The sequence below is a fragment of the Nyctereutes procyonoides genome, unplaced genomic scaffold (genome assembly GCF_905146905.1).
Source record: "Nyctereutes procyonoides isolate TBG_1078 unplaced genomic scaffold, NYPRO_anot_genome, whole genome shotgun sequence".
Taxonomy (NCBI): domain Eukaryota; kingdom Metazoa; phylum Chordata; class Mammalia; order Carnivora; family Canidae; genus Nyctereutes; species Nyctereutes procyonoides.
In genome coordinates this window covers 4,775,516-4,803,449 of record NW_026575028.1, presented here as the reverse complement: position 1 = coordinate 4,803,449, position 27,934 = coordinate 4,775,516, and the positions used below count along the sequence as shown (strand labels likewise).

At 42.1% G+C, this 27,934-nt stretch overlaps 1 protein-coding gene across 1 annotated transcript in view; it reads right to left on the bottom strand.

The window, feature by feature from the left end:
- PRMT8 (protein arginine methyltransferase 8) overlaps positions 1-27,934 on the bottom strand; it is a 92,933-nt gene that overhangs the window by 43,689 nt on the left and 21,310 nt on the right. The window contains exon 2 of the mRNA XM_055315565.1: positions 10,687-10,872. Coding sequence (XP_055171540.1) covers positions 10,687-10,872 — 186 coding nt within the window. The remainder of the gene's footprint in view (positions 1-10,686; positions 10,873-27,934) is intronic.

Genomic DNA, 27,934 nt, shown 5'->3' with positions numbered 1-27,934 from the left:
AGTTTTTTAGTTTTGATAAAGGCCAAGTTTTTAGGTGGTTTTTTTTTTTTTAATGATTAGAATATTTTTGAGTCCTGCCTAATTTTTGTCTATCTGAAGATCATAAAGATACTCTTCTATGTTTTCTTTCAGATGGTTTTTACCTTTAAATCTATGATTCATGTCAAATTAATTTTTTTCATATGGTGTAAGTTAGGAATGTGAGTTCATTTTTTTTTATATAAAGCAGATGATGTAAGCACCGTTTATAGAATAGACTATCATTTCCTCCATTGATTTACCTTGCCATCCTTGTCAAAGATCGATTGACTATATATTTGTGACTTCTCTGATCTGTTCCATTAATGTACCAATTCAACACTAACTTGATTACTGTAGTTTTATATTAACTTTGAAATAAAATAGTGTGAGCCCTAATTCTTCTTTTACGAGGTTTTGGTATTGGGGGGGGGCGGGGTGGGTTCTTTTTCTTTTCTTTCTTTTTTTTTTAAATCCTATGCATTTCCATATATATTTTAGAGTCGGCTTCTTGATTCACAAAGAACAACCCCTGGAGTAGATTGAAATTGTACTGAATCTGTAGGTCGATTTGGAGAGAACTGAAATCTTACAAATATTGAGTCTTACAGTCCAGAACACTGACACAGCCTTCCATCTACTTAGGTCTTCTTTAATTTTTCTGCAATGTTTTTTTTGTTTTGTTTTGTTTTTTCTCTGCAATGTTTTATATAGGTTTTAGAAGTCTTGCATTTCTTTCGTTATATTGACTCTCAACTATTTTACTTTAAGGTACTATATATGATTTTTTTTAAAAAATTTCATATTTAATTGTCTTATGTCAGTCTACATATTGACCTTGTGTTTTGCAGGCTTATTCCCTTCACATATTAATTGTGGCATGATTTTTAAATAGATTCCTTTGTTTTTCTATTTTCTGTTGGTAAAAAATCTTGCCACTTATGAATGAAGAACATTTTACTTCTTTTTTCCTATCTGTATGCCTTATATTTTTTGTTCTTTCTTTTGTTTTACTGCACTGGCAAGGACTGCCAGGCAATAAAACATTGAATAAAATAGGAGAAGACACATTCTTTCTTTGTTCCAATAATATAAATGTCATCATTGAGTATAATGTTAGCTGTGGGCTTTCTAAAAATGTCTTTTATCAGATAAAGACGTTCTTTTCTATTTATAATTTGCTGAGAGCTTTTATCATGATTGGCATTAAATTCTGTCACATGCTTTTTCTACATTCATTGAAATGGTATGTGACTGTTCTCCTTTATTCTGATATGATAAACTCCGTAGATTGGTTTCAAACGCTGAACCAACACTTTGTCATGATGTATTATCCTTTTTAAATATTGCTGGATTTTATTTACCAATATTTTGTTGCAGATGTTTCTATCTATATTTATGATAGATGTTAATCTTTAATTTTCTCTTACCTTCTCTGGTAATAAGTTATGCTGAGCTCATCACACAAGTTAGAAAGTTTTCTCTCCTCATATTTTTCTTCTTCAAATATTTGACATATAATTCAACAGTAAATCCTTTTTGTGGGAAGATTCCATTTTTTAATAGACAGAAGAATGTTTTCGTTTTCCATGCATTCCTACATCAGTTCTGACCAAGTGTTTTTCCAAGGAATTTATCCATTTCAGCTAAGAGATCAAATGGGCATAACATTGTCATAATATTCTCAAATTACCTCTCAAATGTTTATATGATCTCTACTGATGTCCTTGTCTTTATGTGATTATAATTTGTATTTTATCTGACTTTTTCTTGATCATTCTAACTAGGGGTTATCAGTTTAATTAGTCTTTTCAAAAACAAACTACTAGCTTTGTTGATTTTCTCTCGTTTTATTTCTACTTCATTGATTTGTGTTCTTATCTTTACTATTTGCTTCTTCAAACTTACTTGGGTTTTATTTGCTTCCTTTGCTTCATAAAGTGGAAGTTTTGATCATTGATTTTGTACCTTGCTTTTTGTCTAATATAAGAATTTAAAGTTATAAATTTCTGGGGTGTATTGGTGGCTCAGTTAAGAGTCTGACTCTCCATGTTGGCTCAGGTCATGATCTCAGGTTCATGAGATTGAGCCCCAAGTCAGGCTTCGCACTGAGTTTGGAGCCTACTTAAGATTCTCTCCCTCCTTCTTCCTCTACCTCTCCCCACTCTCTCTAAATAAATAAAGTTATAAATTTCCCTCTAAGTTTTGCTTTAATTACATCCCACAAATTTTCATGTGTCTGTTTCTTAGTTCAGACTTATAACAAAATACCACAGACCGGGTGGCTTAAAAAACAAACATTTACTTCTTACAGTTCTGGAGACTAGAAAGTCCAAGATCAAGGTGCCAGCAGATCCATTTTCTGTTGAGGCCCTGCTTCATGGTTTGCAGATGGTCATATTTTCCTTGTATTCTCATGTGGTGGAGAACAGAGTGAAAAGCCAAGCCCTCATGTCTCTCTTTATTTTTTCAAGATTCCAGAATACATTATAAATTTATTTTGCTGAGAGAAAGATAGATTATCTAATAAATGATACTGCAGTGCCTAATGATTTGTGAGAAAATGTTGGCCGAACCATAACCTCACGGGACATAGAACATTACTTAAAGGTTAAATATTTGTAAAAAATAAAGATTAAATAAATATTTAAATATGGGGAAAAACAAAAAATAACTTTAGCAGAATTTTTAGGAGACTGTTACTTTCTATTGCTGCTGCAACAAATTACCAAAAACTTAGTGATTTAAAACAATATAGATTTGTTATCACACAGTCTGGAGGTCAGAAGTCTCATCCAGGTCTCATAGACCTAAAATCAGGTGTTGGCAGGGCTGTGTTCCTTCTGGAAGATCTCATACAAAATCCATCCCCTTGCCTTTACAGCTCCTTGACGCTACCTGCATTACTTGGCTCATGGCTCCTTGCACCTTCAAAGCCAGCAACTGCATCACTGTAACATCTGTCTCCATTGTCTTTAAATCTCTCTCTCTGACTCTGACCTCACTCTCTAGCCTTCTTTCACTTATTGGGACTCTTGTGTCATGTCTCCTCTTAGGATACTAATCCCATTCGTGAGGGTTCCACTTTCATGACCTACTAACCTCCCCAAGGGCCTACCTTCTGATACCAATATACTGGGAGTTAAGATTTCAATATATGAATACTGAGAGAGACACAAACATTCAGCTCACAGCATTGTGTTTTCACTATCATTCAGTGTGTAATATTTTCTAATTTCTCTTGTTATTTCTTCTCTGCCCCTGTTTCAGTGCTGCTTAATTTCCAAATATTTAGAGATTTTCTACATAATTTATTGGTTTTGGTTTCTACTTTTAATTTCATTATGATCAAAATCACATAGTCTGCATGATTTCAGTCTTTTGAAATGTATTGAGGTTTGTTTATGGCCTGGCATATGATCTAGCTTAGTGAATATTTCAATGTGTTCTTAAAAGGAATGTCTATTCTTTTACTTTGGGGAGCCAATATTTGCAAAAGCCTATTAGGTCAGGTTATTTGGTTGTATCCACAAATTTCCACATTTTACTAATCTTTTGTATATTTGTTCTATCAGTTATCAAAAGAGAAGTATTTTTAAAAAATTTAACCATAGTTAGGGATTTGTATTTTTCTCCTATTTCTATAGACTTTGCTTTTTTTTTTTAAGCTTTGTAATGTGTCACCTTGGCCAGGCTATGCACATTTCCCAGAATTCTCTTTCTACTATGTTACCAGTTAAAGTGGTCCACAGAGGAGATTCTTGTGAGATTTGGAAGGTAAAAAGGAGGCAGGAATCTTTCCTGTCATTGACAATGTGCCCACCTGTCATTGACAATATGTTGACTCACTTTGTTGGCATGAAGCAGCAGCTGGGCCTTCTTCTGTTTCTCTGTCTCCTGGGCTGGTTATGTATGTTTAGCTCCATGGTGAAACACCCAGCCTCTATAGGATATGCTTACCATCAAAGTCAAAGGCTAGAATGGGCATGTCTTCCAGTCTGTCCACATAGGGTTCAAGCTTGTGCTTATTGGTTTTAGCTACTCCTGATCCCCCAATATTTTACATTCATATTCCTTTCTGACTACCTGCCCTGTGGACTTCAAGCTCCGGTATCAGACATGGGACAACAGCCTTACACAATTACATAAGCTAATTCTCTGTACGGTTATATCTATATATCCATTCTACTGAATCTACTTTCATGGTTGAACTCTGACTGATACAGAATTTGATACTGAGAATATAAGGATATATTCCCTGAATTGATTTTGAGTTTTCTGGAATCTGATTAGAATTAAAGGCTCTAATGAGTCTATTGGAGGACATTGGTGGTTAGTAGCATGAAATGGCAAAGGAGTCAAATATTATTTAGTTACTTTTAATAAAGTATCTATGGAAAACCAGATTCTGGATGATTGAGTATTTGCTACGTTAGAATATTTTAGTCAACACAAGAAGTATAATGGGTGGATTACTTGGTTGGTTGCTACCAACTATTCTAAAGAACTTGGAGAAAGAAAATAACCTTAGGAATTTAAATTCCCAGCTCAAGATCTGCATATAGCACCCAAAAGCTTCTTTGATTTCTCTGGAGAAAACAAACATACAAACAAAAACATTTCCTGTAGGTATAGGGTCAGGCTTTCTAAAAACCAAATCCAAAGTCTAGTCTTGCAAATGCCTGAATTACTACCCAAATTGTGTTACCATCCTTGTAAGGCCTCTTTTGTTAAAGTTGAGGCATCTGTTGAGAAAAAACAGGATCTTGAAAATTGGCATGGAAACATATAGGTAACATATGATGAAGGTGGGACCTCAAGTTCCTAAATTACAGGATCTTCTTTGCCAGTAGAAGCATCTTCTACCCCTGCCTGAGGGATTTAGTTTTCCTTTTCCCGAAGAATCATATTGGCCTCCATTGAGATAGTTGCTTGCAAGTACTGCTGATTCTCCTCAGGACCTAACCGTGCTTTCTTTGCTGCTAGACCTATAACTATTTTCAACTCAAACAGACCCCAAAGGGTGCGGTATAAAATATGACTCATAAGCAGTCACATCACAAGGACTACAGGATATTTCCCATTTATATAGATCGAATCCTGGGGAATATGTATGGGGATGTGGGATTAGCATGAAAGGAATGTAAAGTTGGATGGGGCCAAGCTTATTGATATGGGCTTACTAAGCAGAGCTTCTGGATTCACTTTTTTCTTAGAGGTTTAGAAGGCCTCTAACAGTTGGTTTTAGTTGGGTAGCTGAAACATGGACCCAAGGTTAGCCCCCACTAAATGAAGTTGAAATGCTAGAACTTCCTTGGTATGCTGAAGACAGAGGTATCCAAAGACTTAGAAGATTGGAATGTTGGAGTGCATTCGTCATGTGAGAACTACTCACCAATATCAGAGAACAGACCTTTCACCACGGCTGTGAAAAGTAAGTGTGCAAGGGGAGCCCAGCATCCTTGAAGAGCTCTGTGGTTGCTCTTCTCTATAGGTCAGAAATTACAGTGGGAACTGCTGCCATCAAACTGAGATCCCTAAGTGCAATGGAAATAATATCAAACTGGGATTCTGCAGAGGCACAGGTCAAATCACAGTACTTCATCACCATATATTAGGTGGATGTGGTTACTGCAAAGGTGTTGGGAGCCAGAGCGGTACTTAGAACAGTCTGACTTGCAGACTTGGTGTCGGCCATAGGTCTCTAGAAAAGAGATCGTAGAGTCTCTAGAAAAGAAATAGCTGGGAAGCATACTGAATTCTTACTTGATCTGTTTACACAGAAAAATTATAAGTATACTGAAGTTGAATCACCAAATCGAGAGTCACGCTGCTCAGTTGATTCCTAGATGTGAGCCAGTTTAACAGAGCCAGACCCCTTGATGAAGGAAAAGCCATGTTCTGTAAAGAAAACCCTGTTACATTGCCAAAAATGGATTGTTCATTTTTCTTTTAGTCTTCACCAAGAGGACCTGCAGCCATTACCACATTACTGTGTGACTATATGGGAGAAAAGAAAATAAACACATTTTTGAGGATTGTTGGACACTCATTCTGAACTGACACTAATTCCAGGACACCCACGTCCCCATTCAAGTGGCCTGTTTGCCTGTGAGAAGACGGAGATGGATCTTGGAGAATGACCATAGATTATCATAAACACAATCAGGTGGTGATTCCAATTATGATGGCTGTTCCAGATATCATTTTATTGCTTGAGAAAATCAACACAGAGGGTTGCTGGTTTGCTATTGTTATCAGTTTTAGAAATTGATCCACCTGTATTTTCCAAATCACAGCTCCCATACTTTTGAGGTCTTTAACCCAGAGTATCATTTAGCCTCTGTCTGTCTATTTCACCTTCTGGAAAATGGACTGATAATAGTACCTACTTCGTAGAGTTCCAGTGATGATTAAATAAATGTAGTAAGTGTTACAAAAAATGTTAGCTCTGGCTCTTTGTGACAACTGTCACTATTTTCATCCATGCAAGAAAACAGTTGAAGGTGAGCAAATAACTGAGGAATGGAGGCAAAATAGTGGCAAAGTTTTTGGAGATATGTCAGCCATAGCCATAGTTGGAAGTCTTTACTGCCTGTCTTGATGAAATTAGATTGGCCCGGTGCCTCCGCAGATTCTGTTGTTGCTAAAGGGGAGCTCCCGATGCCCGTTTTTAATTCAATGCCTTCTGTTATTTCTTTGACCCCTTCTTTCCTCTAAGGCTCCAGACCACAGGAGTTAGGTCCAAAGGTATAAGTTCTGGGAGAAGAGTTGTGACTTAGCAAGGCTTCCCCAGCTCCTCACCAAAAGAGAAGCTCTCTCCCCTTCCTCCCTCCCTACTTTAAGCATCCCTAGTAGAGAAAAGCCAAATAAGTCTCCAGACATTTCAGACAAGAATATGTCACTCTTTGTTGAAAACAATTCCCAGCCCCCAGCTGTGGATGCCTTTGTCTCCCAGCTTCCCTACCTATTAAACACATGACAGCACATTGACTAATTGCTGGGAAATGAGGCCCTGAAGAATCTATTTCAAAAGAACCTGCAGCAAGATTGTCAAGAAGAGAGCTAGCTGGTTGTGAGATGGGTGGCCAGGACTGGGGGGCTGGGAACATGGCCCCACTGGCAGGGATTCTTCTGGCTGCTGAGGAACCAAGCCCAGGGACAAACTATCAAAGACACCTGGAATTCACAGCTGGGATTTGGGAGGTCATGGATCTGGCCTCCTCCCCTCTGAGCAGAAGCCTCAGTAAGCACATATCTGTCCTTTCCTCTCCTATTCAAGACTCCATTCCTCTCAGAATTGCCTTGTAACAACACCATGGTCTTGGCCACAGGATAGAAGAATAGAAGTGTCCAGAATCACCTCTTACTGTGCTCTCCAGCCCCCAGCAATGCCATCCCTCAAACTCAACACTTCTTGTTTGTATTTACAGACTAATAAAACCAAAACCATCCCTCACCATGTTTCCTAAACATTCACTGATCACTATTAATCAGCAAGTTGGTGGTGCTGCTGCTTGCCCCTGTGAGCATTTTGTTAATGATGAGACAAGACTGTCAAATGGCCAGCTCAGCTCTGGATGGTGAGGTATGGGTCTTGTCCAGACTGAGGAGGCAAAGGCATCGCCACAAGCTGTCTGGCACATAATGGAGATTGCTGGTGTTTGATAATGAGAAATGAGCAGGCCCTGTCTCTTCAAAAAACAGTGTTCAGAGTCTATCCACATGCCCTCCTAACTTTTTTTATACCAGATGATCTTGGAGACCAAATAGGGTTGAAGGAAACCTCAAGGGTGCAGGGAGACTAGGTAGCCACCTCTACACTGAAGACCTATGCATTTCCCCAGAAGCTAGATCTAGTGATAGATGGCCTACAGTAGCAGGAGTGATTTAAGCTAGGTGATCAGAAGTACTTCCAGGTGCAAAGTGTTGCTAAACTATTCCAGGGCAGGTTACTAAGGAGAGAAATGTTATGTGTGACTGGAGGATAATTTGCTCCATGTTTATTAGTTTAATCTGCACTATAATTTATATATGTTCATGTACAAGCTTGGGTTTCCTATCAGAACATAAAATGGAGGGAAGCTGGTCCAGTATTTATTTGATGGCTCTTGGTTTCTTTCTCCACTAGAGATCACACCCTCCCAGATGCCCAGTCACGTGCTGATCAGGCATCACCTAAGTGATCAGATTAGCAGCCATGTCAACAAACCTTTACAAATCAGCCAGGTGTCAAGCCCTGGGTTAGGGTTAGAGGTGGGGGAACCAAGTCCTGGGAATTAAAGAGGTTAATCATAGCACAGAAGAGCACATCGTAGGAGCCAAAAATGTGGACCAGCAGGAACTTAGTCATTCAGAGGGAGGTGTCCCAGGGGTCAATCACAGGAGGCTCCATTGGGGGAGTGGAGCTTAAAGACTAGGGAAGGATAGGCTGATTGGTTGGTTTTTTGAGGAGGGATTTCAGGCAAGCGCAAGGGGAGGCATTTCAGGGGAAATTAACATCTCTTCCTAGGAATCTACCTTGAAATAGGTGCCCAGAACCACATGCCTCTTCAAATTTGTCACATGGATGACGTGTCCTCTAGGGACAAGATGAGTTCTTGAAGATGTCCTTTCTGCCTCCCAGAACCTCTCACAGGCTCAAGACAGGGCTCAGTGCATCACCTCACCCCAGCGCCCACTCCCATGGAGAGCAGGATCAGGAAAGGTACAGTTAGATCAGTTATCTGCAGTAAGATGACATCTGAGCCACCAAGAACAAACAGCAAGCCCAGCTGCCCAGGACCCCCAGAACAAATACAGGACCTTACCTTCTTCCCCAGCAGATCCAGGCCTAACACTTTTATGTGGATAGTAGTTCTTGGGAGATCAAACCTTGAGTCTCCTGGGAGTGAATGAGCCCTGGAGTCTAGAATTAACTGAGGGATACTTCCTTCACTCTCTATCTCCGTATAGAATTGTAAAGGGGGATCCCTGGGTGGCGCAGCGGTTTGGCGCCTGCCTTTGGCCCAGGGCGCGATCCTGGAGACCCGGGATCGAATCCCACATGGGCTTCTGGTGCATGGAGCCTGCTTCTCCCTCTGCCTGTGTCTCTGCCTCTCTCTCTCTCTCTCTCTCTCTCTGTGTGTGACTATCATAAATAAATAAAAAAAAGAAAAAAAAGAAAAAAAAAGAATTGTAAAGGAATGAGCAGGAACACAGTCAACGTTTCCAGAAAGAAAGAAAGACCTGGTTTAAAGTCTATATGGCATGGTAGTTAGGAATGGAGCCCTGGGCCCCAAATGTGAAGGTTTCATTCCTAGCTCTGCCATTTATTAATGTGTGACCTTGTGTGCAAAAGAAGCAATGAATTAAAGTTGATCTGCATTCTTATGATCTCACATCCTCATGTAAAAAGTGGGAACAAATAATCTTGTATTCCATAAGTTCATTATAATAAATTTGTATTACTTCTATATAGGTGGGTGGATGGCATAGGGGACCATATGCTTTTTTAGAAAAAGAAATATATGAAATCAAAACAGAAACAAAAAGAGTAATTACTAAATAATACAGATTTGTCTTGTTTAAAAACAAATAATTATAAATAAAATTGGGGACAAAATAATATTAAGACCAACTTCATACAATTGACCTGAGGAATAAATGAGCCAATCACGTAAAATCTTGGAATGACACCCAGCATGTAAGCACTCAAAAAACCAAAAGGGAAAAAAGCGCTGGCTATTATTTTTTAAAACTCTTCTGGCAGTGACAGTGTCACCATTCTGTTACAGGAAGGGTTTACAGAAGCAGCTAATTGAAAGGGGGAACTTTGAGACTTATTTTGAAAATGCATTTGCAAAGCCAGAAAGGCTTTGTTCCTTTTTTCAATATTTCCTCATACTGTGAGGGGATAATAGAAATATTTTCTTCATATGGTTCTTAGGAGGATTTAGTAGAATGATACATATAATGTGCTTAGAGCAGTGCCTGGCATTGTGTAAGCACCCAGCTAATGAGGAAGCATTCCCCAATCTGGGTGGCTGGAGAAAATGCTGGAGGTGATGGGGGTGGAGTTTTCCTGGCTGTAGGGAAGCTCTGTTCTGTTCTACAATGAACATAAATCTTCCCTGCTATGGTACAAGACAATTATTTAGACATAAGAACTTCCTGAGAATCAATCAGGGTGGCAGACCTGGGCCAGGTCATTGAGGGAGCTTGCTGCATTTCTTCCCCTGGAGGTGCTCATTGGCCTAGGACCTAAGGGTTCATGTTCATGCCTCCCTGAAGACCAGACAGCATGGCCTCTGGAAGGTGTCCTCGGCCTCAGGACTCAAGCTACAAAGCATCTGAGCTCCTCGAGCAGGCACCTACAGCAAAGACACCTGGTCCACCTGGATCACCTGGACTTAGGGTCAAGAAGAGACACAGGTGTTGGACCATAAAACAAAGAAACCCTAAGGCCCCTTGCTGTCTGGCTGGGAAACACACAGACATATGCTTCCAGCTACTCACCTGCTGTGAGCCTGGCCCTGACCCTCTCCCAGAGAGACTCACAGAAGGCAGGGAGGGCCAGGGGCCTTGGACCACTGGGAAACCCCACTTTATGACAGTAGACAGTTGAACACATTATGCTGCCTCAGAAAACAGCGGTGAAACAGCAGGGCCAAGCTCAACATGGTTTACCTCATGGATCCCAAAGTGGGCATAGGAGTCGAAGTAATAATCTCTCGAGGTCATCTCCTCTGGGTTCAGCAGCTTGGACATCTTACCCCGTCCTGGGCAGCTGGGTTGAGTGGACACATGATGGACACATTGCACAGGCTTGGGTGGGACGACGGGTTGAGGGGGTTGCGGGGGGGAACTGCTCACCTGAGGGGAAGAGAAGGGACCTAGTGTCAACAGCTGCAACAAGGTCCTGCCCTCTGAGATGATGCCCCTTCTTCCTTCCCTTCCCCGAGCCCTGAGGCTCCAGTCGGCCACTACAGTCACTCCTAAGGGGCAGATGGACTCTTCCAGCTTTTTGGCATGCCAACTGATGACTGATTTGTGGAGAGGTGTCATGCTACTGAGAAGCCAAAAAGACCTCAATTTAACCCAATTCTATCACTTACTAGTCAGGTGATCTGACCCAGTCTAGGCCTCAGTTTCCATATCTGTTAAATGAAGACAATAGGTAAATAGTGAACTTATAGGCAAATAGTGAACACTATTCACTATAGAAAAGGAAGAGATGTATAGCATCACATAGCATGGTGGCTGGAGTATAGATTCCAGAGCCAGTCTGCCAAAACTGGAACCCGAGCTCTGCCACTTAGGAGCTATGCAACCAACCTTGGGCAAAATTATTAACCACTCAGTGCCTTGCTTTCACCATCCCTCAAATGGGAATAAAATGATTCCAACATCCTAGAGTCATCCTGAGGATCAGATAGTTGGTTTGTGAAGTGCTTAAAAAAGGGCCTAGCACATAATAGGTATTTGTTAAATTGAATCCCACCTGTACCCTTAGGAAGATTGAGTCCCTGGGCTTCTCTCTAGCAGGCAGCACTTATGCCCCAAAATGTAGGCCTCTTAGGTTCTGGGGCCTCATACCTGTTGTCTTCCCTACTGATTTCTGTGAACTGTACTCGGAACTTAGGCAGAAGTTTACTCTGAACTTTGAATACTCACGCTGATGGTGTGGCCTCCTGCCTGTACCTGATCAAGCACTGCTCTTTCTGAGTTCCTAATCCTGCCCCTCTCTACACCCCACTACTGCTGCCCGTCACTGGACAGCCCCTCCTCCTTCACAGGCTAAAGGAGGAGGGAGAAGGAGAGGAAGTTCAGAGAGTTTTGTGGCCCAAAAAGTTTGGCTTGACTGCAGACATGTAGTCATCCCAGGAGAAGAAATTTCTTTCCCCAGAGCGTAGGAATCCAGGTGTGCACAGCACAGTAGAAGCCTCAAAGCAGGGAAGAAATTTAAAATATAGAGAAGCAGTATTATCCAGTCCTTCAGGACTCCTGGATCCATCTGCCTCTAGTAAAATTAGAAATAGATATTGAAAGGCAGGTGTTATGGTGTAAAGTGTAAATCCTGAGGCCACACTGCCTGGCTTTGAAACACAACCCTGCTACTTAGTCGCTGACAAATGACCTTCAGAAATCATTTCTCATCATGTGTCTCAGTCTCCCCCCTCCATAAAATAGACTTCATAATCAAACCTCTCTGAGAGAGCAGTCAAGAAGTTTGGGTGAGTCCATATATGTGAAGCATTTAGAACAGCACCTGGCAATAGTAAGCCCTAATATTATTATTACCATTATCATGATTATTCCAATTACATAAACATGTCTCTGTTTCATGCCTCTATTTTCTCTTTTGTAAGCTGAATCAGCTCAGACTTATTAACCTCCTTCCCAACAAGGCAAATAGGGAAGCCCTAGGACAGAGCAAGATCGAGAACCCCAAGCGATTCCATCTCTCCATTGTGCTGTGTGTACAGCCCCCAGACTGCCCTGTGTCCTGGGCTAGAGGGGACGGAGCTCAGGAGAGTGTGATGGTCCCATTTTCCTGGTGTATCTAGGCTACAGCCTCTGGGAAATAAGCAGGCTTCCCAGTTTAGCAACATCAGATTTAAGGTCGGCGAGATCCTGGCTGGCTGGCAGAGGCAATTGGGGCTGCCTTATTAGAATGCAGCAGGTGTGCCCACCCTCAGCTTGGGATGTTGGTCACGGTCTCTGGGAGGCTAAAAATAGACTGTGTCAATTGCATACTCCCATGCTGGCTGCAGAGTCACCTCTAAAGCTAAAGAAGGCTCCATGCATAAAGCTGACCCCAATCTTGACTCTATTCAAATATATTAGAGGGAGAAAAAGTCAGGCAGCATGCATAGTCAGGGTCACAGAAGCCTCCTGCACCCCTTAGCTGCCATTCAATCTGATTCCAAGGTTTCTTTCTTACAAGGTCCCTGAGATCCTTTTCTCAACTGCCAACTTACAAAGTATCTACCATGTACCATGCATTGCAATCATGAGGCAAAGGGATAAGTGGATTTAGGGGGCCATTCACCTCAATAACCGCAAGTCAAACCATGAAGACAAAGAGGTGACTGTGGCCCAGTCCCTGGTCCCAAAGGCTGTTAGTCTGGCTTAGCCTCTTGCAGAGGGGACTAACACTCTGCCCATTAGCTAATTAAGTGTGTCCTGTCCCAGGAGGCTGGGAGTAGGGTGCGAAATGGCTGTGGCCCATGATGTCCAGGTGTTCAGCTTCCTAGGGTGTTGCTTTTCATTCCATCAATATCTACTGAACATCAACTGTGGCAAGGCACTGTGCAGGTTCTGTGGAAGAATGGAGACATAGAAGAGTGCCCTCAAAGGACTTTCCTTACTGGTAGGAATGTAAACCTTAAAAGTCTCTACTTGGATTATGGAATAGGATTTGTTTTACAAGAGAAGCTCAAGCAAATTGTTTTGGAGGTTTCAAAGAGAAAGCCCTTTAAAGAGTCAGAAAAGTTTGAGACAGCTGGCAGTGGGGTAGGTGGGGAGCTTTCTGAATTGATTTTTAGTAGGTGGAAATGGTGGGAGGGAATTCTAGGAGGGGATGGCTGGAGCAACAAGGTAAAGGGGCAGGAAAGCTGTGAGCTTGTTTGAGGAGTAACTTGCCCCAGATAGTGGGAGATTCCACTGAATGGAAATTAAGACCAGGCTAAAAGGTTGTAATTACATACAAGACAATGGGGAGCTGTTGGTGGTTTGTAACCAGAGTCCCATGCTTGAGCTCTGTTTTAGGAAGATTAATGTGGTGGTGATGTGCAGGAGGGGCAAGGAGGAGAAATGACAAGTCAAGGGACTGGGGTTGGGGAAACAAGATATGAACTTATGAGGCCATTTCCAAGGTCCAGTCAAGAAATAGAGAACAGGAACTACCATTCTCCTGTCAGAGAATTACAGAACTACATTGTGGCCCACCTGCCAGAGAAACTGTAGAAATCAAATCTCCATAGAGATTGCCTACGGGTTGGCAACTAACAGGATATAGGGGAAAAGAGAAAGATTGGAACCCAAGATGACCTCAACACTTTAAGCCTGGATGACCAGGAAAACTGTGCTGATATTAATAGGAATAAGCAAGTCAGCAGGATGAGCAGGTGGGGTGAGAGGAGGGAATAATGAATTTCCACTTGGATTTGTGAAGTTTGAAATATCACTGAGTCATATAAGAAAAGATGTCTAGCAAGCAGAAAGTAGTGCAATCTCAGTCAACAAATAACATAAATAGAATTGAAAGGCAAATGATAAACTGAGAAGTACATTTCTAACATAGATGGATAAAAGTGAATATCTTTAATATGCAGAAAGCTCATATAAATCAATGAGAGGAAAGCAAGCATCCCCCACTTAGCATTGGACAAAGGATCTTATGGTCAATTCACATGAAAATAAACACAAATGGCAAATGAATGTGTGGCAAAAATATTTGGCCTCTGGAAACCAGATAGCTTCAAATTATAACAAAAATTATTATTTTTAATTACCAAATAAGCCTGACTCCTCCCACAACTATGAACACACTGCATTTGTAAGGGTTACAGAAAAAGAGGTACTTGTATATAGTTCTAACAAGGATTTTTTCTGGAAGGCAGTTTGATAAAAATGCATTAAAAGTCTTTAAAAGCACAAATCTTTAAACCCAGTAATTACTTTTTTTAGAATTCATCCTGAGGAAAGAATCATGGCAGACAATGTAAAAATAGGAGTCAAACTAGAGGTTCCACGAAACAAAATTGATTAGGTAAACTAGGGTACATCCATGCAACAGAATGCTATATAACCACTTATAATGTCGTGGCAGAGTGTTTAATTAAAAAAAATATGATCACAATAAACTGTGGGTTGAGGAGAAAAAGTGGGAGAAGAATAGACAGCATGATCACATTTTTTTTAGATTTTTTTATTTATTTATTTATTTATTTATTTATTTATTTATTTATTTATGAGAGACAGAGAGAGAGAGAGACAGAGGCAGAGACACAGGGAGAGGGAGAAGCAGGCTCCATGCAGGGAGCTCCATGCGGGATTCGATCCCCGGTCTCCAGGATCACACCCTGGGCCCAAGGCGGTGCTAAACTGATGGGCCACCCGGGCTGCCCCGCATGATCATATTTTTAAAATTAAAATATTTTCATGCCTGTGTTAAGAGGGGAGTCTCAAGGATGTCACCAGAATTGGTGGCAATTATGACAGGGTGTCGGATTGTAAACCGTTAATTCTTTCCTTTCTGGTGCTTGTTGCTACTTTCTAAAATGTATGCCATTAACACGTACTACTACTTTTGAAAAGACCAAAACTTAATAATGTTAGCAAAAAGAAGAAGAAGAAGAAAGAAGAAGAAGAAGAAGAAGAAGAAGAAGAAGAAGAAGAAGAAGAAGGAGGAGGAGGAGGAGGAGGAGGAGGAGGAGGAGGAAGAGGTGATCCCAGATCTCTGGAAAGAGGGTGAGACTGGCACTCTGGATGGAAACCATCTGCTCAGAGACAGGCTAAGGGGCTCCTTGGAAGAGACATCCAGGAAAGGAGGTAGAGGGGAATGAGGTTGGACCAGGGAGAAGAGGTTTCTGGCTTCTTGGAGGCACCAGGGGACCTGGGGGGAGAGGCTTAGGGAGGATGTGTCCTCATCCCTCCAGTTCTGACTGCCCCTCCTTTGAGGACGTGCAAAACAAGCATTGCACTCCAGTGGCCACTCAACAGCACCAAAACAAAGACAACCTCTATCTAGCCTCACTTTTCCAGAAGGACACTGTATTAAGAAGCTGTGCAATCACTTCTAACACTGAAAAAGGCTCCATCCATGAAGCTGACTCCAATCTTGACTCTATTTAAAGACGCTATTAAGAAGGAGTGTCCGAATGGCTCAGATGGTTAAGCTTCTGCCTTTGTCTCAGGTCATGAACCCAGGATCCTAGGATCAAGCCGCACATCAGGCTCCCTACTCAGTGGGTAACCTGCTTCTCTCTCTCCCTCTACCTGCTGCTTCCCCTGCTTATTCATATTCTCTCTCTCTCTGTCAAATAAATAAATAAATAAAATCTTTAAAAAAATAAAGCTATTAAGAAGAGAAAAAGTCCTAGCTGGTCCAGGCAACATACATAATTAGAATTCCCAGGGCCTCCTGCACCCCTTAGTTCTGATTCCAAGGTTCCCTGTTCCACAGGGATCCTTGAGATTCTTTCCTCAGCTGCCAACTTAGAAAGTATGTACCATGCATTGCATTCATAAGGCTAGGGGGTGAATGGACTGGGGGTTCATTCACCTCAATAACAACAAGGACAAAGAAGCAACTATGGCTCAGTCCCTGTTCCCAAAGGCTGTCAGCCTGGCTCAGCCTCTTGCAGAGTAGACTTGCACTCTTCCCATTAGCCAATTGGTGTGCCTTGTCCCAGGAGGCTGGGAGTGGGGTGGGAAATGGCAGTGGCCCGTGATCCCCAGGCATTCAGCTACCTGGGGTGTTGCTTTTCTTTCCATCAATACCTACTGAACATCAGCTGTGGCAAGGCACTGTGCAGGTTCTGTGGAAGAAAAGAGGTGTATACAAACCCTCTAGGTTCCCACATAGGCATATAGGAACCAGTATAGGAATCCAGATGTTTCTGAGGAAGCTATCAAAGTTTGTTCAACCACAATGGAAGGTTTCTTGGAGGGGCTCTGAAAACCCAGGCTTTGGCACATCTGCCTACCCTTTATGCCCTGGAAATACTTGAGCAATGTAGGGGGTGGGTCTTGGACTTGGTCTTATCTGGAAAGTCAGAAGCCCTGACTCCTCCATAGGCCAACCAGAGGCTCTGGGCAAAGGCAGTCCTCAAACTTCAACTCATATGGTGTATATATATTGGCTGAGAGGGCAGACAAGGGTTAGGATTACAGTGTGAGATGGAGGCCAAACTGCACAATCCCAGTCCCTCAGTCTCCACACAGCTGTGGCTAACACAACCCCAATTTTCTCCCTGTGCACAAGTTCCTTCCCACTAGACATTTTCACCCTTCTATGCAGCATAGAGACTCAGCCCTGCCTTCTCTGCTCTGCCCTGTTGTCTGGTGCTTATAACTATTCCTGCATCATTGTCTCCATCCTTGACACAGTGGGATACTTGGTGCTGCAATGAGTACAGGCAGCCCTGCCTTGCTCTCCCACCTCCTCCAAAAGGCCTTAGGCTCATAATAGCTTGTTGCTGGATTTCCTGATCTTTTGAGACTCACCTGTCACTGCCAGGATTTGTGATTTTGTCTTCTACTCTTAATGCCAACTGCTGATTGGGACTCTGCAGACACTGTGACCTGCCTCCAGGCCTGGTCTTTCCCAAGGCATCTTCAACAGTTTTTCTCCCCAGCAAATCAGCTATGATCTTCCTAGCCCACCCCATTCTGCTGGGGTGGATGGGCCCAGGCTCCACTAAATGCTGAGATAAGATACACCAAAGCTGAAGACCAAAAGGAGGATGGCTTCCTGAAGAAGTGCTGTTTGAGCTGGTCCTCAAAGAGTAGGGGGAGGGTGGGCAGGTGTGGAGATTCAGGGAGAGCATTTTTTTTTTTAACCTAACTCACTTCCAACTGAAAATAAGAGTAGATGTTAGATGATAAGATGATGATGATGATGATGATGGTGATGGTGATCCCTAACACTGATTGAGGGCTAGGCACCGTGCTAAGCCCTTTAAGAACACCATCTCATAAAATTCTCATAGTAATTCAGCAAAGCACTGAAATTTACAAAGAATTGATGTTCAAAAAAATTCAGTCAGAGCTCATAAGTAATGGAGCCAGGGTGTAAACCAATATCCATCATACAGACACCAAAGTCACACCCTTGACATTGATGCTATGGTTAGTTTAGTTTGGTCACATCAAGCTTAATTGAGCTACTTCTAGGAGCTCTGTGCTTAGAAAAAGGTGGCAAAGCTGGCCCAGATAGGAAGCTCAGGCTTGGGTGCAGAAAAAGGGTCAATAGGTAATGACTGAAAAGAAGAAAGAGCCCTGAGGAAGGTAGGCAGAGGTGGGTACCTCTCCAAGGTAACTGAGTTTAAAAGAGAGCAAACAGTAAACTCCAGTTTGTAGAAGGAGGAGCTGAAGCCCACATAAGGAAGAGAATGTATCTAGGGTCACACAGGCAAATCCAGAACTGGAACCTCTAAGAAAATAGAGAAGGGATGGGTGGGTGGGAAGGGGTTAGGGAGAGGGAAAAGAGGTCTTAAGGAAGGAGGGAGGAGGTAAAGGAGATATAATGGGGAATAGTTAGGCAGCAGGGGGCAGAGAAAAGCCAGCACTTTCTGCACCAGGCAGCTGAAGCTAACCCAAGCCCATTGGGTTATAAATGGCTCTTACTGGCACCAGCCCAAGCTGTAAAAACGATTTTTCTGAGAACAAGAGGCTCCACTGGAGGAGCCAAATCCTGCTCTGTTTTCCAAATGTCAAGAGAGCTTTTTCTGACCTGAGTCTTCTGTCCTCAGCAGAAGCCTGCCTGGCTTGAGATCCCATGGAGGGGACAGAAAGGTAACTGCAAAGGGTGGACCACCCAGGTGGGCAGAGGAGGGTGTGGGAGGAGGGGTAACTCCCTTGCCACAGGTCTCACCATATCTTTTTTCCCAGATGCCTTTGTCCCTCACCTTCCTCTAGTCTGTGCTCACATCTGGCCCCTGCCCACATTCACCCTCAGACACTCATCACACCCTTTCTTCATCCTGATGTTTACACACAAGACTGATCATGTGGTCCATATAGTTGATAATCACCTGGTGTGAGCTTTTCCAGCACCATCTGTCTGCCTTGAGATAGGGACCAGAGCTTTAACTGAAAGGAGAAAATCCTAATGGTAGAATGTCAGGCAACAGCAAGGCAAGGAAGGGCTCTGTTGGGCATGTGGACCTCTCCTATTGTCCAAGATCACATCAAAACTATAGTTTTCATGTCTACCATTGGACAAAGAAAACCCTAGTTCCACCCTCATATCTACTCTTCCACAGCCATGTTTCCTATCATCTGGGCTGAAGATGAGTCCCAGCAGAGCAATGTCAAAGTCAGCCTCCCCAGACAAAGTGCTATGCTAGAGTACATAGCCCCAGCTTACGGTTTCTCACTCTGGGAGTCAGAAACTTGCAAGTCTGGGGGATGGGGAGAAGCATCTGGATGCTGCTGGTTCCACAAGACTGTGTATTTTCTTCCTGTGCATGGCCCTCCAGGGCACTCTGGCCTGTACATTTGTCAACCATCATCCTCATATCCCTCGCTAGAGATGGCTCTTTAAGGGCATAGACTCTTTCTAGACCCCCCTCGGGAAAGGCCAAGGCCATATGTGTGATGCATATCACAAAGAGTGCCAGCTGTTGTCACCCACTGGGATCATCCTGTTTTATAGTGTCCCTACTATGATTGGCATCTTGGCAGAACCCATCTTCACATGCTTTACTACTTTAGACTCAAGTTCCCTCCAAAGCTGTCCTCCATGGAATCCCCTTCCTCAGGTCCTGCCACCCGTTATTCTCAGTTCCCACTTTCCTCCTGAAGAATGCTTTGCACTGGGGAATGTTGCCAGTAGGCCTGGCAGGACACTTGCCTGAGCCAGGGCTTATCGAGGGCTTTAAAACAGGTTCTCAATGTCTAGTCCCCAGACCACCACTAGCAGCATCTCCTGGAAACTTGTAAGAAATGCAAATTCTCAGCCTTTACCAGAAACCACTGAATCATAATCTCTGTGGTAGGGTTTAGCAATCTGTTCCAACAAACCTCCATGTGATTCTGATGTATCACAGAGTTTGAGCTCCACTGGTCTAGAGCTACATTTTTCTGCATTGTATTTTCCACAGAATAGATACTCCTAGAAAAGGGGTTGCATGGCCAAGTAAATTTGAACAAATAAGCTAAAGAGAGTTTCTTTCTCCCTGTCCCCAGCTTTATTGAGATATAATTGACATAAAATATATAAGTTTAAGGTACAACATAATGATTTGATATATACTTATACTGAAAAATGTAAAGATATTTCTTTAATTCCAATACTTTTAAACCTTTAATTTGCTTAAAACAAATCGTGGATCTTCAAGAAGGAATTACGGTGTCTATTGCTATGAAACTTATGGCTGCGACATCCTTCTTTTCCTGAGAGATCTATAAACATCTCTAGAAATTAATGTTCTGAGGAAACCATCTGTGGGACTCTGATTTAGGACCCTGTTTCTCTATTAAAATCTGCATCAGCCACCTTGGGATGGGTCTCAGGCCCCACTCCAGACCAACGGAGTTAGAGTCTGTGGGGGTGAGACCCAACAAGCTGCACATTTAACGAACTCCCCCGCAGTGATGCCTATGAGATCCTGGTCCAGACAGACCTGAGGACAGCTACCTGCCTTCTCCATTACTCTCTGACCTTTAATGCAGCTCCCAGGGCTGGCCTGGCATAGCCTGTGATACTCCAAACAATGTCAGGGCTGGGCCTCGGACACTTGGACCAGAGGCAGACATAGTTTGCAGAAATCACCTTAGCTCCCACAGTGAAAGAGCTGGAATTGTGTGTGTAGCTGTGCCATCTTTAGGCTAGGTGGCCTTGGGCCAGTCCCTAACTTGCTGTCATTGCCGGGGTCACAATGTGCCTCACCTCTGAAGGCAGTCCTCGGCAGCTGTGCACTGTGTCTGGGTGTTTCCCATCAGCCCCTGGCTGTCTCTTTGTGGTACAACAGCAGCGCCTGCTTCAAATCAAAACGGCATTGCACCCACACGGCACTCCCTCTGTCTCCTGGATCAGTAACTGCTGGGAAGGAATCTATTGGATTTGTTGGGCCTGACCTATTTTTTAAATAAACTGGGGCTGTTTTCCAGCTATTAGTCACTTTTCTCGCAAGCCTCCACATATTAAATTCTCTTCTTATATCCTCAGATATTTGGCTGCAAGAGATGTCAGGTTAATTGGATGCTTGGCTCCTGGCTCTTCCTCCTTAATGGTCTTAAAAAGCAGACTCCCCTCTACCCCACCCCACTTCCTCCCTTTTCCCTCCCCAAAGCAACTAGAGCCTTTTTCTCTCCTTTGACTTGAAAGAGGTCACCAAGCACTTGGCTTCCTTCTCCGCTTTCCTGTACGGGCACATGTGCAGAAAGACACAGCCAATGTCCCCACACCTACACCTCACTCAGAGTTGGACTAAGCTGGAGTTTCATATTTGGGTCAAATCGTCGTGTAGGACTTGAGCTGGATTTGTGGCTCCCCATCCCAGGCTGGGTCATCCATGGAGGCAGAGGGTAACAGGCAGAGGTCGTATAAATAGAACATCTGTGGGTTCAGGTCTTGGTTTTTTCTTGTCCTATTTAGGTCACTATGCAAAAGCAATTTAACCTTTCCTACCTTCAGTTTTCTTTACTGTCAGATGACAACAATTAAGTGTCCTCCTTCTTTCACGAGCCTACTGTGATGATGGAAAGATGCTGAATATGTAAATATTCAGAGGAAATCATAAAGTGTGGTAAAGGAGCATGAGACTTCCATCTGTGGCAATCTGAATCTCTGCCTTTATGCTATTTTGGGATGTTCTCTGGGCTCATCTCTGGCACTAGATACAGTGGCTTTGGCTACCCTTAGTGTTTTGCTCTTCTGCCTGCCTGACTCTGGTCCCCCTCTCCACATTGTCCACTCTCTAGGTTCTATTCTGCTCCCCCTTCCTGGGAGCTTTCTGAGTATTGTGCATTGCTATCTTCAGGAACATGGCCATCGTGGTAAGTCAGTCATTTTTTCCAGCCCCTGACACCTGGTCTCTTCTACTTCTATTCTGAGCTCGTATGGCATCTGCTAGTCCAAAGCCACTGGTTACATTCTGTGTTGTTTTGTTGACAAATGGTCTCACAATTGTAGGTGTTGCTTCCACAACCAAGAAGTAAATTCTTTCAGATCAGTAACCATATCCTATGTGTTACAGTTTCTCCTCTAATACTTGGCATTGAGCTGGGGCTTAATAAAGATATGTTGGTTACAGTATCCTTACACTTCAATTGGGTCGATATTGCCCTTCATAAATATATTATGAAAGTAGAGTGAAGGAGGCTTCTTCCCACCATGTCAGTAGAGACATTTCATTCCCCTTGAAAGGGTAGAGAGACAGCAGGAAGAAACAAACTGAGAAAAATAATTATTAGAATCTTAATAATACTCAACACTCCTTGGAGGGTTCAATGGTACTCCAAATGTCTTTATCAAGAAGTGTCTTATCTCCTGAGATTTCTAGGAGAAGAAAATATCTTTCAAATATAGAATGGATTTACTAAGCACCCATAATTCCATCTGTATAGACTACAAGTGGTTTCAAGTACAGATTCAAGCATGGCTGTTAGACATTTTCCCAACAATCTCTTCACACCAAGTAGTGCAAGGCCAGAACTGCAGGTAATGATACTGTGGCTCAGGGAAGCCGACTGATGGATTCAGCCTGTGTAGCATAGCTGGTCTGAATCCCAGAGCTGACCCTCATGCCTCAGGCTCCATCATCTGACTGGTAAGCTCATGGCTAAAGAAAAGTGAGCTACAGAGTCATACACTGGAAAGAAAATCATAAGATTCTCATCTAGTTTCTCTGGACCCCTCCAGACACTTTCTATCTAGCAAATCCATTTACTCCAAATAAATGTATTTCCACCCAGATCCTGAGCAGAAGTGACTGACTCCTTTAATCAGAGATGCTGATGCAAGTTTGCATGGGAAATACTGGCATTTCAGTTAGAAAGAGGACTGCGTCAGCCATGTGGTTTATATTTGGTCACTACCTCAAAGATGGCCTCAAATTGGCCAATGACAGACTCCAGGAATCTGGATTTTTAAAAGCACTCCCAGGAAATGCCCATGATCAGACAAAAAGCCAGACAAAACATAAGAAATAACAATTTTCAAGACATTGAACATCAGGGAAAGAAAGACTATATCCCTGAGTTGGCAAACAAAAAAAATTGAATCCCATAATGGCCCAGCTTATTGCCTAGTGTGAGTATCCAGGCTGCAAGTGTAGGGAGTGGAAATCCAGCTGGCAATCTGTCTTAGTGGAACAAATGGAAGTGAGACTCTGGAGATAGCAGGGCAGTGAGAGTTTGCAAGGCTAAAATATTGGAGGGTAGAAGACTATGGGGGGGGGTGGAGCAGGGAGCAAAGGAGGAGGGGCTTTGGAGACCTGAAGAGAATCCCCTTCACGCCTTCAGCTGACATGCATCAACCCGTACATGTGAAGAAACTATGTGATGCCAGGAAAAGGACTACAGAGAAGACAGAGGGACTGATTTACAGTTCTCACACAGGGACAGGAACACTTTTTGTCCCCCTAAGCCAGAGTGGAAAACCATAATTCATGAATATGCACAAAACATTGTTTTTCCCTTAGTGGTAGAAATTAGCCCTAAAGACTGCTTTAATCCATCAAACAAAGCTTAAAAGCAAGACCTGAAGGAGTTAAGCTGTTCAAATAATTTAACTGCATCCCAGAACAAAGCCTAGAAATACAATATATCAGAAAAATATCCAGTACCCAACAATATCCCAAGGTCTGGATTACACTATGTTTGCCATTCAGTCAAAAATTATCAGACTTACCAAAGAAGTGAGAAGATACTATCTATAATGAGAAAAAAAGCCAATCACATGAAATCAACCCAGAGAGGACATAGATGACAGAATTGTTAGACAAGGTCATTAAAATTGTTATTGTAATTATTTCATATGTCCAAGAAACTAGATGAAAAATTAAACCTGATAAGTAGAGACATGAAAGATAGAGAAATGACCCAAATTGAACTTCTAGGCATAAAAATTATGTGATGAAAAATATACTGGATTAGGTTAATAGTAGATTAGACATTATAGAATAATGTATTGGTGAATCTGACATAAGGCAATAGAAACTATCCAAAATAAAACACAAAGAGAAAAAAAAAGACTGAAAAGTACTTAAACAGAATGAAATTTTGCCATTTTCAATAATATGTATGAATATATAGAGAGTATTATGCTAAGTGGAATAAGTCAGAGAAAGACAAATACCATATGATTTCACTCATATGTGGAATTTAAGAAACAAAATAAATGAGCAAGAGGAAAAAGATAACAACAACAAAACCAGACTCTTAACTACAGAGAACAAACTGATAGTTACCAAAGGGCAGGATTGGTGAAAGAGGGGATGGGGACAGTGAGTAGACCTCTCCTGATGAGCACTGAGAAATGTGTGAAATTGTTGAACCATTACATGGTACACCTGTAACTAATATAACACTTAATGTTAATTGAACAATAAAAGAAGTCAAACAGAGCATCAGTGAGCTGTGGGACAACTTCAGGTGTCCTAGTTCACATGTGATTGTAGTACCCAATGAAAGGGGAAACAGAAAAATAGTTAAAAGAAATATTGGAATGATGGCTGAAAAATTCCAAATAATAAAACCATAGATTTGCAGATCCAAAAACTCAACAAACCCTGAGGAAAAGAAATATGAGGCAGAAAAAACTATACCAAATTACATCATAATCAAACTGCTTAGAAACACTGAAAAGTAGAAAATCTTAAAAGCAGCCAAGAAGGAGGAAAAGAGATGCTATATACAAAACAAACAAAATAATGACAGCCAACTTATAAGTAACAACACAGCCTAGAAGACAGGACAGCAATTATCTTTAAAGTACTGAAAAGAAAAAAGAAAAACTCTCAACTTATAATTCTATACCCAGTGAAATACATTTATTTATTTTTTAAAATAAATTTATTTTTTATTGGTGTTCAATTTGCCAACGTATAGAATAACACCCCGTGCTCATGCCATCAAGTGCCCCCTCAGTGCCCGTCACCCAGTCACCCCCATCCCCCGCCCACCTCCCCTTCCACGACCCCTAGTTCGTTTCCCTGAGTTAGGAGTCTCTCGTGTTCTGTCTCCCTTTCTGATATTTCCCACTCATTTTTTCACCTTTCCCCTTAATTCCCTTTCACTATTTTTTATATTCCCCAAATGATTGAGAACATAAAATGTCCTTCTCCGATTGACTTATTTCACTCAGCATAATACCCTCCAGTTCCAGCCACGTCAAAGCAAAAGGTGGGTATTTGTCATTTTTAATGGCTGAGTAATATTCCATTGTATACATATACTACATCTTCTTTAGCCATTCATCTTTCAATGGACACCGAGGCTCCTTCCACAGTTTGGCTATTGTGGACATTGCTGCTAGAAACATCGGGGTGCAGGTGTCCCGGCGTTTCACTACATCTGTATCTGTGGGGTAAATCCCCAGCAGTGCAATTGCTGGGCCGTAGGGCAGGTCTATTTTTAATTCTTTGAGGAACCTCCACACAGTTTTCCAGAGTGGCCGCACCAGTTCACATTCCCACCAACAGTGCAAGAGGGTTCCCCTTTCTCCACATCCTCTCCAACATTTGTTGTTTCCTTCCTTGTTAATTTTCCCCATTCTCACTGGTGTGAGGTGGTATCTCTTTTTTTTAATAAATTAATTTTTATTGGTGTTCAATTTACCAACATACAGAATAACACCCAGTGCTCATCCCGTCAAGTGTCCCCCTCAGTGCCCGTCACCCATTCACCCCCACCCCCCACACTCCTGCCCCTCCACCACCCCTAGTTCATTTCCCAGAGTTAGGAGTCTTTATGTTCTGTCTCCCTTTCTGATATTTCCCACACACTTCTTCTCCCTTCCCTTATATTCCCTTTCACTATTATTCATATTCCCCAAATGAATGAGAACATACACTGTTTGTCCTTCTCCGATTGACTTACTTCACTCAGCATAATACCCTCCAGTTCCATCCACGTTGAAGCAAATGGTGGGTATTTGTCGTTTCTAATGGCTGAGTAATATTCCATTGTATACATAGACCACATCTTCTTTATCCATTCATCTTTCGATGGACACCGAGGCTCCTTCCACAGTTTGGCTATTGTGGACATGGCTGCTAGAAACATCGGGGTGCAGGTGTCCCGGCGTTTCATTGCATCTGAATCTTTGGGGTAAATCCCTAACAGTGCAATTGCTGGGTCGTAGGGCAGGTCTATTTTTAATTCTTTGAGGAACCTCCACACAGTTTTCCAGAGTGGCTGCACCAGTTCACATTCCCACCAACAGTGCAAGAGGGTTCCCCTTTCTCCACATCCTCTCCAACATTTGTTGTTTCCTGTCTTGTTAATTTTCCCCATTCTCACTGGTGTGAGGTGGTATCTCATTGTGGTTTTGATTTGTATTTCCCTGATGGCAAGTGATGCGGAGCATTTCCTCATGTGCGTGTTGGCCATGTCTATGTCTTCCACTGTGAGATTTCTGTTCATGTCTTTTGCCCATTTCATGATTGAATTGTTTGTTTCTTTGGTGTTGAGTTTAATAAGTTCTTTATAGATCTTGGAAACTAGCCCTTTATCTGATAGGTCATTTGCAAATATCTTCTCCCATTCTGTAGGTTGTCTTTGAGTTTTGTTGACTGTATCCTTTGCTGTGCAAAAGCTTATCTTGATGAAGTCCCAATAGTTCATTTTTGCTTTTGTTTCTCTTGCCTTCATGGACGTATCTTGCAAGAAGTTACTGTGGCCAAATTCAAAAAGGGTGTTGCCTGTGTTCTCCTCTAGGATTTTGATGGAATCTTGTCTTACATTTAGATCCTTCATCCATTTTGAGTTTATCTTTGTGTATGGTGCAAGAGAATGATCTAGTTTCATTCTTGTGCACGTGGCTGTCCAATTTTCCCAGCACCATTTATTGAAGAGGCTGTCTTTTTTCCAGTGGGTAGTCTTTCCTGCTTTGTCGAATATTAGTTGACCATAAAGTTGAGGGTCCACTTCTGGGTTCTCTATTCTGTTCCATTGATCTATGTGTCTGTTTTTGTGCCAGTACCACACTGTCTTGATGACCACAGCTTTGTAGTACAACGTGAAATCTGACATTGTGATGCCCCCGGCTCTGGTTTTCTTTTTTAATATTCTCCTGGCTATTCGGGGTCTTTTCTGATTCCACACAAATCTTAAAATAATTTGTTTCAACTCTCTGAAGAAAGTCCATGGTATTTTGATAGGGATTGCATTAAATGTGTAAATTGCCCTGGGTAACATTGACATTTTCACAATATTAATTATTCCAATCCATGAGCATGGAATATTTTTCCATCTCTTTGTGTCTTCCTCAATTTCTTTCAGAAGTGTTCTGTAGTTTTTAGGGTATAGATCCTTTACCACTTTGGTTAGGTTTATTCCTAGGTATCTTATGCTTTTGAGTGCAATTGTAAATGGGATTGACTTCTTAATTTCTCTTTCTTCAGTCTCATTGTTAGTGTATAGAAATGGCACTGACTTCTGGGCATTGATTTTATATCCTGCCACACTGCCAAATTGCTGTATGAGTTCTAGCAATCTTGGGGTGGAGTCTTTTGGGTTTTCTATGTACAGTATCATGTCATCGGCGAAGAGGGAGAGTTTGACTTCTTCTTTGCCAATTTGAATGCCTTTAATTTCTTTTTGTTGTCTGATTGCTGAGGCTAGGACTTCTAGTACTATGTTGAATAGCAGTGGAGAGAGTGGACATCCCTGTCTTGTTCCTGATCTTAGGGGAATGGCTTCCAGTGCTTCCCCATTGAGAATGATATTTGCTGTGGACTTTTCTTAGATGGCTTTTAAGATGTTGAGGAATGTTCCCTCTATCCCTACACTCTGAAGAGTTTTGATCAGGAATGGATGCTGTATTTTGTCAAATGCTTTCTCTGCATCTATTGAGAGGATCATATGGTTCTTGTTTTTTCTCTTGCTGATATGATGAATCACATTGATTGTTTTAGGAGTGTTGAACCAGCCTTGCATCCCAGGGATAAATCCTACTTGGTCATGGTGAATAATCTTTATATTTAAAAATAAAGGCAACATATGGTGCACCTGGGTGGCTCAGTCAGTTAAGTGTCTA